Source organism: Bos indicus, chromosome X (genome assembly GCF_029378745.1).
Source record: "Bos indicus isolate NIAB-ARS_2022 breed Sahiwal x Tharparkar chromosome X, NIAB-ARS_B.indTharparkar_mat_pri_1.0, whole genome shotgun sequence".
In the NCBI taxonomy this organism is placed as follows: domain Eukaryota; kingdom Metazoa; phylum Chordata; class Mammalia; order Artiodactyla; family Bovidae; genus Bos; species Bos indicus.
Window position 1 is genome coordinate 65,868,312 of NC_091789.1, and position 14,210 is coordinate 65,882,521.

Below are 14,210 nucleotides of genomic sequence, written 5' to 3' on the forward strand. Positions count from 1 at the left end.
AATAGGGTTTGTAGAGTATACAAGATACACAGATGAGAATAGTATGACCTTGGCTTTAGGTAAATTTGGGAGAAATAACAGCTAGATATGGAATAGTGGCAGTGATAGGAAATGACCAAAGAACAAATCTTATAACAGAAGTTATACAAAAATTGGAAAAAGAGAATGTGGGACTTCAATTTGCCATAAATTCCCCAGACTACAGGGGCAATCAAAAACTTTAATGAATGGATTATTAAAAACACAGAAGGAATTTAGCAGCACCAGATATAAATGGCAATAAGAGAAAAAGTACTAATAAAAACACAATTAATTAAAAAGCTTAGTATATGTATCTTTCTCAATAGAGATGTTCAAGAAAGATAGATAGACTGCCTATGCTCACTTTGTTCTCATATCCCATAAGAAGCGGTAACAACCATGAGAGGTAGAAAGGGGACTATGAGTAGCAGAGCCATCCAAAAAGGAGGAACAATAGCTAGTGGCACCCTTTCAACCTTATCCTATAGCCAGAACCTGTATGATGGATAAAAACTCAAGGATACTAACTTTATATTTCTCTTTTCTATTATTAGATCTGCTTTGCTGTTTTCTCTTGGCTGTGACAATCTGTCTGATTGTCATTATAATAGCAGTTCACTACCGATACAGACAAGAATACCATACATAAATTTTGCAGGAGGTTCACCAACTTTATCAGAAAGTACTGTAGGACCACTGGCCTCATTCTGTACTTGATCATCATTGTAATCATATCAACAGCCTCATTTCTCAACCAAACCAACCACTGCCAGCCTCACAGGATCCATTGTCACCAAGAACCCATTTACTATAGCTTCTAGTAATATTTTATTTACTGAAGAATGCAGAGAGGCATGGCGTCTACACCAGCCACTGTACTTATTGATGGACTTATTGACTGTATAGCCCAATTAATACGAATAGCTGAAGAGCTTTTACAGTTTATTACACAAGAACCAGTTCCTTGTATTGAGCAAAATGATGGAGCAGAAGAACCAGAAGTAGATGCTTTTCTTTCTGAGGAAGCTCCACTACCAGACCTTGCTGATCTCCTAGACTTAGAATCAATACTGACACCAAGAGAAGATGAAGACCTACTCTTTGATGTAGATCAAGCTCTGTTAGAAATAGGTGAATTATATGAAAAACAACTCGATAGTGTTAACAAGGAGTTGAGAAATGGCTAAGACCTCATGTACCCCCACCAACATGTGAGAACTATTCATTTCTTTGTTTTAAATATATTCAGAGTTTTCTGAATGTTAGCAATAAAAGTTTTTCTAGTTCTGCAGTTTGATTACTAATCTTTTATAGAACAAATTAATATTTTATTTACTTCTGGCAGAGGGTGGTCGTATTTGTGTAAAAAGCTCTGACTTTAGCATGTGGCTCTGTCTTTACCTGTTCTTGTTCTCTTGCTTGGGTTCCCGATAATAGGAGCAAACAACAACAAAGAAAAGAAACCCCTTATCTAACAATAGAGTGAAGACCTGATGAACTGTCTCACATCTTGGGACCCAGTTTCTACAATGAATGGAAACTAAAAGGGGAATATTCCCCAGGGTGGCATTATAGTGAATATATTCACGCTAACAAGACAATGAGTGAGTGAAAGTCGCTCAGTTGTGTCCGACTCTTTGCGACCCCAGTCCATGGAATTCTCCAGGTCAGAATACTGGAGTGGGTAGCTGTTCCCTTCTTTAGGGGTTCTTCCCAACTCAGGGATTGAACCCAGGTCATCTGCATTGCAGGGGGATTCTTTACCAGCTGAGCCACAAGGGAAGCCCAAGAATACTGGAGTGGGTAGTCTATCCCTTCTCCAGCGGATCTTCCCGACCCAGGGATCGAGCCAGGGTCTCCTACATTGCAGGTGGATTCTTTACCAACTGAGCTATCAGGGAAGCCCAGTATTGTGGCACTTTTACTTGAAAAAATATAACTACTTACTAGGCCATTCAGAAAGAAAGTGTTAGCTAAAGGATGCTATACCGGCCTGGGAGAAAAAAGTCTGAGAAAACAGCTATCTAACAGAGAATAAAACTTCAGAAAAGTTTACAGATAACTCTCGCCAGGAAGACACCTTTGAAAAAGCTGAGGCCGAGAAGTTCCAATGCAGTACTGACTGTTCCCTCAAATGCTGACCCATATCACAACTACTCTGTAACATTGTTCCTCAAATGGAAATATCAAGTTACACCAAATAACGAGAGAGAAGTACTAGTACTAAAAGGGCTGGATAAAGGCCTAAAGAGGAGTGTTCACCTATGGAAAAGTCAAATGCTTATGGCATAGGCTTAGAGATGATGGTCCGTAAGTAGAAGCAGACAAAGTATACTTTCTTGGATATAACTGCATTTATAATGAATAGCTGATAGACTTATTATAAGGGAAACTGCTACAACTTTGACATGGAAATCTTTACTGAGAAATGGAAGCAATAAGAAACTGAAACAAAATGTACAGTTCAGTTCAGTCACTCAGTCATGTCCAAATCTTTGCGAACCCATGAATTGCAGCATGCCAGGCCTCCCTGTCCATCACCAACTTCCGGAGTTCACTCAAACGCACGTCCATCGAGTTCTCAGTGATGCCATCCAGCCATCTCATTCTCTGCCATCCCCTTCTCCTCCTGCCCCCAATCCCTCCCAGCATCAGAGTCTTTTCCAATGAGTCAACTCTTCGCATGAGGTGGCCAAAGTACTGGAGTTTCAGCTTTAGCATCATTCCTTCCAAAGAACACCCAGGACTGATCTCCTTCAGAATGGACTGGTTGGATCTCCTTGCAGTCCAAGGAACTCTCAAGAGTCTTCTCCAACACCACAGTTCAAAAGCATCAATTCTTCGGCACTCAGCTTTCTTCACAGTCCAACTCTCACATCCATACATGACCACAGGAAAAACCATAGCCTTTACTAGATGGACTTCTGTTGGCAAAGTAATGTCTCTGCTTTTGAATATGCTATCAAGGTTGGTCATAACTTTCCTTCCAAGGAGTAAGCGTCTTTTAATTTCATGGCTGCAATCACCATCTGCAGTGATTTTGGAGCCCCCCAAAAATAAACTCTGACACTGTTTCCACTGTTTCCCCATCTATTTCCCATGAAGTGATGGGACCAGATGCCATGATCTTCATTTTCTGAATGTTGAGCTTTAAGCCAACTTTTTCACTCTCCTCTTTCATTTTCATCAAGAGGCTTTTTAGTTCCTCTTCACTTTCTGCCATAAGGGTGGTGTCATCTGCATATCTGAGGTTATTGATATTTCTCCCAGCAATCTTAATTCCAGCTTGTACTTATACAGTATAGTGATTCCCAATTTTTAAAAGTTATACTCCATTTACGGTATCCTAGGTAGTGCCATGGTAAAGAACCTGCCTGCCAGTGCAGGAGACCTGGGTTTGATCCCTGGGTCAGGAAGATCCTTTAGAGTAAGAAATGGCAACCTGCTCCAGTATTCTTGCCTGGGAAATTCCATGGAAAAAGGAGCCTGGCGGGCTACAGTTCATGGGGTCGTAAAGAGTTGGATATGACTGAGTGACTGAACACACACACACACACCCCATCTTATAGTTATTATAAAATATTGGCTATATTCCTCATGTTGTACAATATACGCTTGTAGCTTATCTTATACCTAATAGTTTGTACATCTTACTCCTCTGCCCCTATCTTGCCCCTCCTTCCCCCTGTCTCCCCACTGGTAACCATTCTATATTTGTGAGTTCACTTAGTTTTTTTTAAATATCCACAAGCTTGTTGTATTTTTTTAGAGTCTATTTTGAAAATCAGAAGAACTAGGGAGCTAATGAAATATAACAATATGAGAAAGTTTCACAGTAGACTGCTATGTGGAAAGATTTATAGAATAAATGAGGATCCAGGAGACTTAGAGGGGTGATAAAAGACACAAAGAGGAGAAATAAAAGTTATATTACAAGCAACTACTGTGGATAATTACAAACCATATCAGACAGCAGACTGAGGGGCTTTCCTGTTGCAATAACTAGACAAACTGAGCCTTACTTGCCCAGGGTAAGTGACTCTATACACTGTGTCCAACATGGTAAATAATAGATGCAATACAATGGAACTCTGCCACAGTAACCTAAATAGAACAGTGGGAAAGCAAGAAGTAACCATTTATCCCCACCATTCCAATAAGAGCAGTTTTATAAGGAAAAATTAGTGATAAGAGTTGAAATATATATGTAGGAACCAAGAAGAAGAATAACAGAGGAATTGAATAGAAGTTAAAAGATAGAATCTATGCTTTAATTAAAGACTTAGAAACAGCCAGGGAAGATATACACTCTCCACTAGAAATTTGGACTTTAGGAAATTGGGCTATAATTTTGTGTCACAGTAAATCTCAAGGCATGAATACTTGCACAAGATCAGAAAACATATCCAAGGAGACACCATCAATCTGCTATGAATTTTATTTGGTGAGCAATTTAACTATAAATGGAAAGATCTGGTGCTCCTCAAGTATGATCAATACTGAAGGGTAGCTATTCTTCCAAGTAGAACTTTGGAATATGAACTTTATGACGATTCCACAGCAGATTAGTGTGAGCCTGTTAAAATTGTTAGTTGTAATGAAAGAACAAAATCAAGCATACTTACTCAGGCAAGTCATCAAAATATATCAAGCGAAATCTATGAGACTACTCCAGACATTGAAACAAGATAAAGCTTGAACCACCCTATAAAACAATAGTCAAACATGGTCCTTAAGTGTCAAACAAGGAGCTGCTACAACCTTGTAATGTGTGGAACTGTCTAGCCTCCTGGCTACATGAGTCACCTGGAAAGATTATACCACAATGGCACCTCAAGATTAGATAAAAATACATTGCAATGTTTGCTTTGATTGTGTGATTTTATGTGTTAAGGTGTGGGCTTCCCTGGTGGCTCAAGATGGTAAAGAATCAGCACGCAATATGAGAGACCTGAGTTGAATCCCTGTGTTGGGAAGATCCCTTGGAGGGAGGCAATGGCTACCCACTCCAGTATTCTAGTCTGGAGAATTCCATGAACAGAGGAACCTGGCAGGCTCCATGGGGTCACAAAGAGTTGGACATAACTGAGCGACTCACTTTGTTTTCAACCCTGCTCCAAGCAATGGATTGTTGTATTAAGTATGTTTGCTCTTATGGGGAAGAATTAGAATTAAAGTTAATAGTGATAAGAAATAAGAGTAAGAAATAAGAACATACTTAAGAATAAGAACTACTAGGGAAGATATTTTCAGGAGAGAGAATTAAAGTAACAAGTTGTCAACAGATATGCAGCTCTTTGGGCTTTCCAGGTGGTGCTAGTGGTAAAGAACCTGCATGGAAATGCAGGAGACACGAGAGATACAGGTTCAGTCCCTAGGTCAGGAAGATTCCCTGGAGAAGGAAATTGCAACCTGCTTCAGCAGTTTTGCCTGGAGAATCACATGGACAGAGGAGCCTGGTGGGGTACAGTTCATAGTGTTGCAGAGTTGGACACAACTGAAGCAGCTTAGCATGCATGCAGCTGTTTATGGTGGCTTTGTCAGATAGATAGTCCTCAACAAATCTCTGAAATATACTCCATTCTTGTTTGTGAAATGATAGTTGTAATAACTTTTCTGCCTACTTTCAATGATGATAAGGAACACATAAAATGATACATTTTTCAAAGCTTTTGGTTGATATATCTGACAATGGGAAAGAGTATATGAAATCAGGACTTTTTAGGAAGAGTTACAAAATGTCAATATGAAAATACCTACAAGTCTATGTGACACATAAATATTATCCAGTAGTTTTACATTCATTTTCAAAGAGATTAGAGCTTTCTCATTTCATTGCTGCTGCAGCTAAGTCGCTTCAGTCGTGTCCGACTGTGTGACCCCATAGACGTCAGCCCACCAGGCTCCCCTATCCCTGGGATTCTCCAGGCAAGAGTACTGGAGTGGGTTGCTATTTCCTTCTCCAATGCATGAAAGTGAAAAGTGAAAGTGAAGTCTCTCAGTCATGCCCGACTCTTAGCGACCCCATGGACTGCAGCCTACCAGGCTCCTCCATCCACGGGACTTTCCAGGCAAGAGTACTGGAGTGGGGTGCCATTGCCTTCTGCATCTCATTTCACTGGATATCAGTAAATACACTTATAGTTGGAATAAGTTTTTGTTTCATTATTTTTAGCATTTTCTTCACCAAATTAAATTCTTCTTGGGAGTCTACTCAGTGCTGCTAGGAATAGTAATGAGGGAGAAAAAAAAAAAACAACAATGAAAAAGCAGCCTTTCAAGAAATAGTGAATTATATGCCATTTAAGGCTAAGATTTTGTTCCCAAGGGAGTTATGTAACTCTGTGCATTTTTAACCCACTACTATCCAACTAGATTCATTTTTTACATCAAAGCTGGCTATTGTATTCTTGTATGGACAATCATATCTTAACACACTAGAGATATTTAGCCATTTTCTCTAGGGTATACTTCTTATTTTCTCAAGGCTCCTATCCCTCCAGGTGCCCTGGAGGAGGGCATGGCAACCCACTCCAGTATTCTTGCCTGGAGAATCGCCATGGACAGAGGAGCCTGGCAGGCTACAGTCCATAGGGTCACAAAGAGTCGGACATGACTGAGTGACTAAGAAAGCACATCCCTTCAGATCACATTTAAAACTTGTTTTTCTCCTAACAGTATAACCCTTAGCTCACAAACCAACCAACCAACCAACCAACAAAATTGTCCAAAAAGAAAAAAAACCTCTAGTTCCTGACACTACTTGAGAGTTATTTGTATTGACAGATACAACTGTTGGTCTCAAGGGTCAAATCTCTTGAGGGTAGTAGTCTTTGAAGGTGATCTCCATTTATACCCCTGAGGAATGAAACTGCATTTTAGCAAGGTAAGGGAAACCATTAAACTCTTTACCCCTTGTCACAGTTCCATCTTAATGACCCTAGTAAAATGCTGAAAGCTTCTCCAGAAGTATTTTTAGTTTAACACAAGTATTCATATAAAGTAGATCAGGCAGTCACAGGAAAAACAACTTCAGTGTTTCAGATTCCTTTAATCAAAGATGCCATTAACAAAATGTGTTGTTTAAAACACATGAATACACATGTCTCTAGATGATAAATTCTGGTAATACTAATCATTTTTAAATAGTTTTATTCTTAGTTAAACTTGGGGAAACTGGCCTTTCTTAAAACCATTATCTTCTCAATTTTTACTGTTGGCAACTCCTAACTTCCAGTTTTGGAAAATCAGTTGTGTTGCAGCTCATTTTATAGAGGAAAAAAAAATTTTTTTTTTTGAATAAAGCTTTTTGGCTCCAGGTTTAAGAGACATAGAGACATATTTTCTGTTTGAAAGTTTTGATGTGAGCAGGCTTATCTTTGGGTACTTTTTCCTGGTGTATGAGTCTCTGATACTACTACCTTATAGTACATACACGTGTTGAGAAAATTTCCATTAATACTGGGAATTTCTGCCCTCTTGGAATCACAGCATGCTTTGAAAGAAGACTGAACAATGTGTCAGCAGGCATGACACTATAAAGTGGAGAAGTGGTAGATCTGCTTTTTCCTACTCTTGAGTATAGAGACTGAGAAGTGACCTACCTGTTCTTAAAGATAGACTCCCCATGGTCCAACTGGAATCAAGCATGGAATCAAGTATGGAAAAGAAGACAAAATTTCTCTTTTAGCTCAGTTGTCCCATTCCCATCTAGAGGTTGTTTCTCCTTTGAACAATTCTGGTCCTGGGAGATAATTCTTGTCTAGCCTTCTTCAGAGCCTCAAGGTCATCTGGAAAAACTGGCCTTTAAAAAAATGTCCATTTGTTTAGGGGCTTGCAAAATGCAACTCTCAAATTGAATGTGTCCCATCAGACCCTGGAGGGTGACTCACTTAGATATGAATGTATTTTTCTTCTTGATGAGTAAGCATATATAAATATATGCCTCTAAGGAATTTGAGGAATTTTATACAACCTAGAAAAGCTGAATTCATTTGCTATAGATATAATAGAAGGGTAAAGTTTATATTCATTTATTTATGTCTATCACATTCTGCATAAGGAGAATTTGTATGATGAAAATTGGTGATCAAGTGTATTGTATAATGTGATAAATTATCAAGACAATGACTTTTTTATGCTTGTGGCCTAAGCACTGTATGTTTCACTTTTGTAATGACTGCTGCTGCTGCTGCTGCTAAGTCTCTTCAGTTGTGTCCGACTCTGTGAGACCCATAGACGGCAGCCCACCAGGCTCTGCCATCCCTGGGATTCTCCAGGCAAGAACACTGGAGTGAGTTGCCATTTCCTTCTCCAACGCATGAAAGTGGAAAGTGAAAGTGAAGTCGCTCAGTAAGTGTCCAACTCCTCGTGAACCCATGGACTGCAGCCTACCAGACTCCTCTGTCCATGGATTTTCCAGGCAAGAGTACTGGAGTGGGTTGCCATTGCCTTCTCCGTCTTCCTTAGATCAAGAGCTTTTAAGAATAAGTGCTCACTGACACCTGAATTATTACTAGCTCACCAGGTCTGTGTTCCTTCCAAACACACTAAACTTGAAATTATAAAAACACCCCAGAAATAAAGTCATTGCTGATTTGTTCAAGGTGAGAGTATACAGTCTTAAACTAGACATTGGATTTGAATAGAAAACAATTAGAGACTATACTCACTTGAGGCTCAATGGAACTGCAGATTAAGAAAAAAAAAAGAAACTTTATTTCACAGATTGGGAAGGATTATAGAGTTGTTTAGTGGAAATCACAACTCAGAAGAGGTTTCTAGATTTTGATGAGTATAAATCATGTTTTACATTCTGGAAGCAGTGTCTTTAGAGTGCAAACCTTAAGATAGTGTCTTTAGAGTGTAAACCTTAAGATATATCTGAATTCTCAAGCTTACCCTGCTTTTGTAACTTTGAAAAGAAACTAAAGTAAAACTTATCTATGATCATTGTTAAGATAACTTACCTTTGAAAATGTGGAGCTAAATATATAAATTCTAAATTCTGAAGTCTCTGGCCATGGGACTAAATTTTGGGCCATATTTGAGTTTATATGACTCTATGAGGGTATATTTTTCATGATATCATTGACATTGAAATTGAGAGTCACTCACTATCCTTGCTTTATTTGCCACAAACCTGGAATTGGGGTTTGATGTGCTCTGACTGATATAGTTCCGTCTATCAAATTCCAAAGTTCTCACTGATTTGATTCACAATGATGAGAGAGTATCACCAGACCTAAAATTGTTTATCTTTGCAAAAATACAGTGCTTTTTGGATTACCTTTGTATTACTGCTGAATATCCATAATTTTAATAGCTAAAAGATGCTACTTTGCCAGTGTTATGGATGAAAACTAATGTGGTCTGCAAAATATGAAACTCTGCATGGGCTCACTATTGAAAGAAAAAGTAAACACCTCTAAAGTTTTCCATCTTCAAAAAATGACTTGTAATGGTCATGATTGCACAAGAACCTGAATCTACTTAATGTCACTGAACTGTAAACTTAAAAATTGGTTAAAGTGGTAAATTTCATGTTATGAATATTTTACCACAAGTAAACAAATGATACTTTCTACTTTAATGTACATAGCAAGTAGACCCTGAGACCAATTTTGGGGTCTCTGATGCTTAACTGAGAGAGCAAAAAGAAATGTAACCTTTTGCCATATTCAGGTTGGTATAAGGATAGTTGAGAAATATATCATATGAATGTATAGAAACATGGAGGTATTCTGTAATAATTTAATAGTAATAAGAGAAATTATGAAATAAGGGATATAGGGGACAAAGTTTTAGAAAAGAGAAAGGGCTAAAATATGAGGGAAAAAATGATAAGAAGGTTAATAAGGACTGGAGGACAGTGAATGTAGAACCCAAGGGTGATACCATGGGCATATGCTAAGAAGATCCCCAGGAGAATGAGGAAGTCATCACAGTGGTTTCCAAATGGAGCAGTAACTAAAATTGGAAAATGAAGATAGTTATATGAGCAGAATGGATCAAGTGATAAAATAGTTGGGAGATGATCTACTAATACAAAATTGATAAAATATTTTAATGAAACTGAAAATGCTTTGTCAATTTTCAGGCGTATAAGGGCCTAAAATTATGAAGTTTATCTGCTATCTAGTGAGGTAAGGAGTGCAAACTTTAGGTATATTCTGTAATATCTTGTTTTAACACTTCTATTCCCACTATCCATCCATTTTGCCATCTGGAAGCAATTCATACTCTAAAGGTACTTGTGGTTTTTCTTCTTAAAGTATTATAACAATTTATGTAAAGTGAAAACTACACTGAAACCATAATGTACATCATTAATGGAAATACATATATAAAAGTGAAGAAAAGTCAATTTGACCTTACAGCAGACAACTGCTATTACATATCAATAGTAGGGTAATGAGAGGGAGGGGTAAGGGAGAGGATGACCATTACTATATCTATTACCTACAATTTTAGTACATAGAATCAGATCATATACCATGGGTACACAGTGTGTAACAATGAAAATTAATAATAATATTTATTGAATACCTAATATATACTGAATTTTGTACTATGCATGAGTACATTAGCTGTCTTATTTTACTTAAACTTTATATTTCTCTAAGGAGGTAAGTAATCTATTATCCTATTTTTCAGAAGAGAAAAGTGAGGTTGAGTCACTTCAGGCTTAATTAAATAACTTAAAGCAAGTAATTGCAAAAACAGGATAAGGAGACTCAGGGGTGGGTCTATCCATTTACTGTCCCACCCAGTGAAGCCCTTTCAATCTCCCATGTTGCTCTTTTGTCATATCTTGTACCCTTCAAGATCACCCCGGTACTCATGTCTGCCTCATTTCAGAGGGAGAGTGTCTTTTTTTCTTGTCTGAGAGAAAGGGACCAAGTGAGCACACATGTAATTTGCCTCAGAGCCTGGACCCGTGAAGGGATGGCTCTACTCACTGCCCTTCAGATAAGCACTTCTTGGTTCAACCCAATTGAATCTGACTCCAGGAACCACTGGAAGAGAGAGAGAACTGGACATTAAAGTAGATTTATTTTCATAACAGCCCTGTGAAATGGAGGAACAATTGTCACATCCATTTTATGAGAAAACTAATGTCCTCAAATTTGAAAGAGTTTCTTCAGGTCATAGAGCTGAAGGCCACTCCATCCCCGGCTGTTCTGGTTACACAGTCGCTGCTCTTTCTACCATGCTTCCTCCTTAAAGAGCTAAATGAAGCCTGCTAGAAGTCTTCCCCAAATTGTTTGATAAGATGGCAAAGAACTGCACTGGCTTGACTGTGAATGTGGCCAAGCTGGAAAGTAAAGCCTCTCTTGATGTGATCTGCTTGACCTGACCTACCTCAAAGAGGTCAACCCTAACAGTTTGGAAGTCACACCATCAAAGATGGTACTCAGCCTTTTGTAGAACCACACACCCTGAGTGTGACTCCATCTTTCAAATGTGGATCTCAGTTTTCTTGCCAAAGGGCTGCCAAGGACTTAGTTCTGTTAACAACTACCAGCATGCAGACAGTGAGCCCTCTGTGATGACTGTTGCCCTGGTCCCAGTATATAGGGTAGGGTCCTTTCTGTGTGTTCTCAGAAGTTCTTCCTCAGAGCCCTTATGTTAGTTTGTAATTATATATTCACCAACATGATCATTTATGTACTGTCTACTGCTAGCTTGTAAGTTCCATGAAGGTAGGGTTGTGCTTGTTTTATGTATCCTGAACCCCTAAAACAGTGCTGAATAAGCTTTTGTTGAATGAATGAATGCTTTCCCATCATAGAATCAGATTTTCCCCTAATTATCTGTCCATAAAGAAAATACTCAGAGATTGTATGTGTCTTGGATAAATATGGACCTCATTGTTTTTGAAGCCTGTCTAACTGTTTGTTTGGTGGAGAGCAAAGCTATAGGACAATGCTTATTCTTGCTCTGCCACCCTGAACTCTGGAGGACTTAAGCTTCTCCAAAAGCAGAGAAGAGCTCAGCTTACCTCTTTCTGGTGATATTTGATGGCCACCTTCAGCTTGGCTAGATCATGGTACTTTTGAGGGTCAAGCTCTTCACTGTGGTCATCTCGATGGTTGAGGATGATCTCCAGTTCCCGGGAGCTCCGAGCCTGGTCCAGCAGGTCTTTGGCAAAGAGCTTGCACTGCTGGGAGAGCTCCTCGTACTCAGCCTTGAACTCATTCTCCACCTTGCTAAGCTCCTTGAGCTCCCAGCCCAGGCGGAAGGCAGTTAGGATGGGATCCTCACTTGATAAGGCGATGAGTGAGGGACTTGCCAGGGCTTTATAGATGTTCAGTCGGGAGCGGGAGTGGCGCAGGCTGTCTACCTCTGAACTGGACACACACTCCACACAGTTGCAGCGGATCTGGTGGGGCCGGGGAATAGTGACCCGTTTTTGGACGAGCAGTTTGATGATCTCGTAGTTGTTGGTGTGGGCAGCCAGCATGATGGGAGTAATGTCCGGTGTGAACTCAGAGAACTGAGTGTCCATCATAAGAGTGGGGACCTAGGTACATGAAAATGAAAACAAACAAACAAACATAATAGCGTAAGATTAAGGCTTGGAGCACAGAGCCCATCAAATGTTAATGATTCAGGAACTGGGGTCACCAGTTTTTCGGACAGTTCTTCTTATAATAGCTAGTTGTAAAATCCTTACCTGGTGGCTCAGATGGTAAAGAATCTGCCTGTAATGCAGGAGACCTGGGTTTGATCCCTGGGCTAGAAGATCCCCAGGAGAAGGGAATGGCAACCCACTCCAGTATTCTTGTCTATAGAATTCTACAGACAGATGAGCTTGGCGGGCTACAGTCCATAGCATCACAAAGAGTTGGACACAACTGAGTGACTAACACACACACACATGCCAGGCATACTTTGGATATATTTACTCATTTAATCCCCACAACGACCTTATAAGGTAAATATTCTCCCCAAATGAAGAATTTGAGGCACACAGAGTTTAAAGAAGGTTATTCAGCTTTACATGCAGAGCCAGGATTCAACCTCAGACAATATGGCTCTTAAAATATGCCAGTTCTGTCTTAGGCACAATGAGAGATGTGGGGCTTCCCAGGTGGCACTAGTGGTAAAGAAGCCACCTGCCAGTGCCGGAGATGTAAGAGACGTGGGTTCGATTCCTGGGTTGGGAAGATCCCATGGAGGAGGGAATGGCAACACACTCCAATATTCTTGCCTGGGGAATCTCATGGACAGAGGAGCCTGGTGGGCTACAGTCCATGGAGTCACAAAGAGTCTGACATGACTGATGTGATTTAGCATACACATGCATGCCGGGAGCCATCGTGAGGAACTCTGCCCGTGCAAAGGTCATGAGGAAGGAGGCCCAGCATATGCAAAGGTGGGACCGAGCCTCAGGAGTCCCCCTGGAAATCCTCGAGCACCTACCCCCAAAACCAGAGTCTGCCTACTTTACTGCTTTGTGCTCTCACCTACACCTCTGACTTTATAGGAGGCTGTCCCCCACCACCTCTCTCTGAAAAAGTTAACTTACAGCTCCAGTTGATAAAGTTCCTGGGTGTGACAAGAGTGTTTCAACCTACAAACTCCTTTGGAAGTCCTCTAGCCTGCCTGAACAGGTTCTTCCGGCCACATGTGATTGTTCACAGCCTCCCAGCCGTGAGAGGTATTGAGATGTTCTAAACTGTCTAAATACAGATTTCTTTGAACAGGTAAAAGATTGATTAGAAATTGTATTGGTGAAGGGTTTTTCACTTGTTGGGCCAATGTTTGCTGCTAAATTTCCATATCCCTTACCTACTGTGTCCCTGGCAGTGTATTGATTAATATAATTAGTGTATATAAATATAAGTAGTAGCTTTAATGTTTGTAACCTTGGACCCTTGAGTTAATTCTTTTTCTTGTTATAGCCCACCACACCTTTGCCCTATAGGAATACAACTTTATCTAATGCTTTCGGAGGGTGGCGCCTGACTTTAGAATAATCACCTTTAGAGAAAAATAAGTTTTCTGAAGAAAGGGTCATAAAATGTTAACAGGCCTCTTGGCCAGAAGATGATGTGAATCACCTAAATTTTGCATATGATAAGTTTGCAGGAAGAAAGCCTGGCTTAATGCTGACTCTACTCTTTCCCCAATTATACTCTATGCACAACTTAAGGTATAAAAACTACTTTAGAAAATAAAGT

The 14,210-nt window shown here is 39.7% G+C and overlaps 2 protein-coding genes across 2 annotated transcripts in view; one reads left to right on the plus strand and one right to left on the minus strand.

Moving 5' to 3' along the window:
- The window catches only part of TRPC5 (transient receptor potential cation channel subfamily C member 5), a 347,276-nt gene that overhangs the window by 135,786 nt on the left and 197,280 nt on the right, over window positions 1-14,210 (minus strand). Inside the window, exon 3 of the mRNA XM_070785143.1 lies at window positions 12,026-12,547. Coding sequence (XP_070641244.1) covers window positions 12,026-12,547 — 522 coding nt within the window. The remainder of the gene's footprint in view (window positions 1-12,025; window positions 12,548-14,210) is intronic.
- TRPC5OS (TRPC5 opposite strand) lies at window positions 594-1,228 on the plus strand. Its single transcript, XM_019955394.2, has one exon. The coding sequence runs from the start codon at window positions 864-866 to the stop codon at window positions 1,206-1,208; it is 345 nt and encodes a 114-aa protein (XP_019810953.2). The 5' UTR covers window positions 594-863; the 3' UTR covers window positions 1,209-1,228.

Excerpts from the sequence above, each read along its gene's own strand:
- TRPC5OS (XM_019955394.2), top strand. The coding sequence starts at position 864 with ATGCAGAGAGGCATGGCGTCTACACCAGCCACTGTACTTATTGATGGA.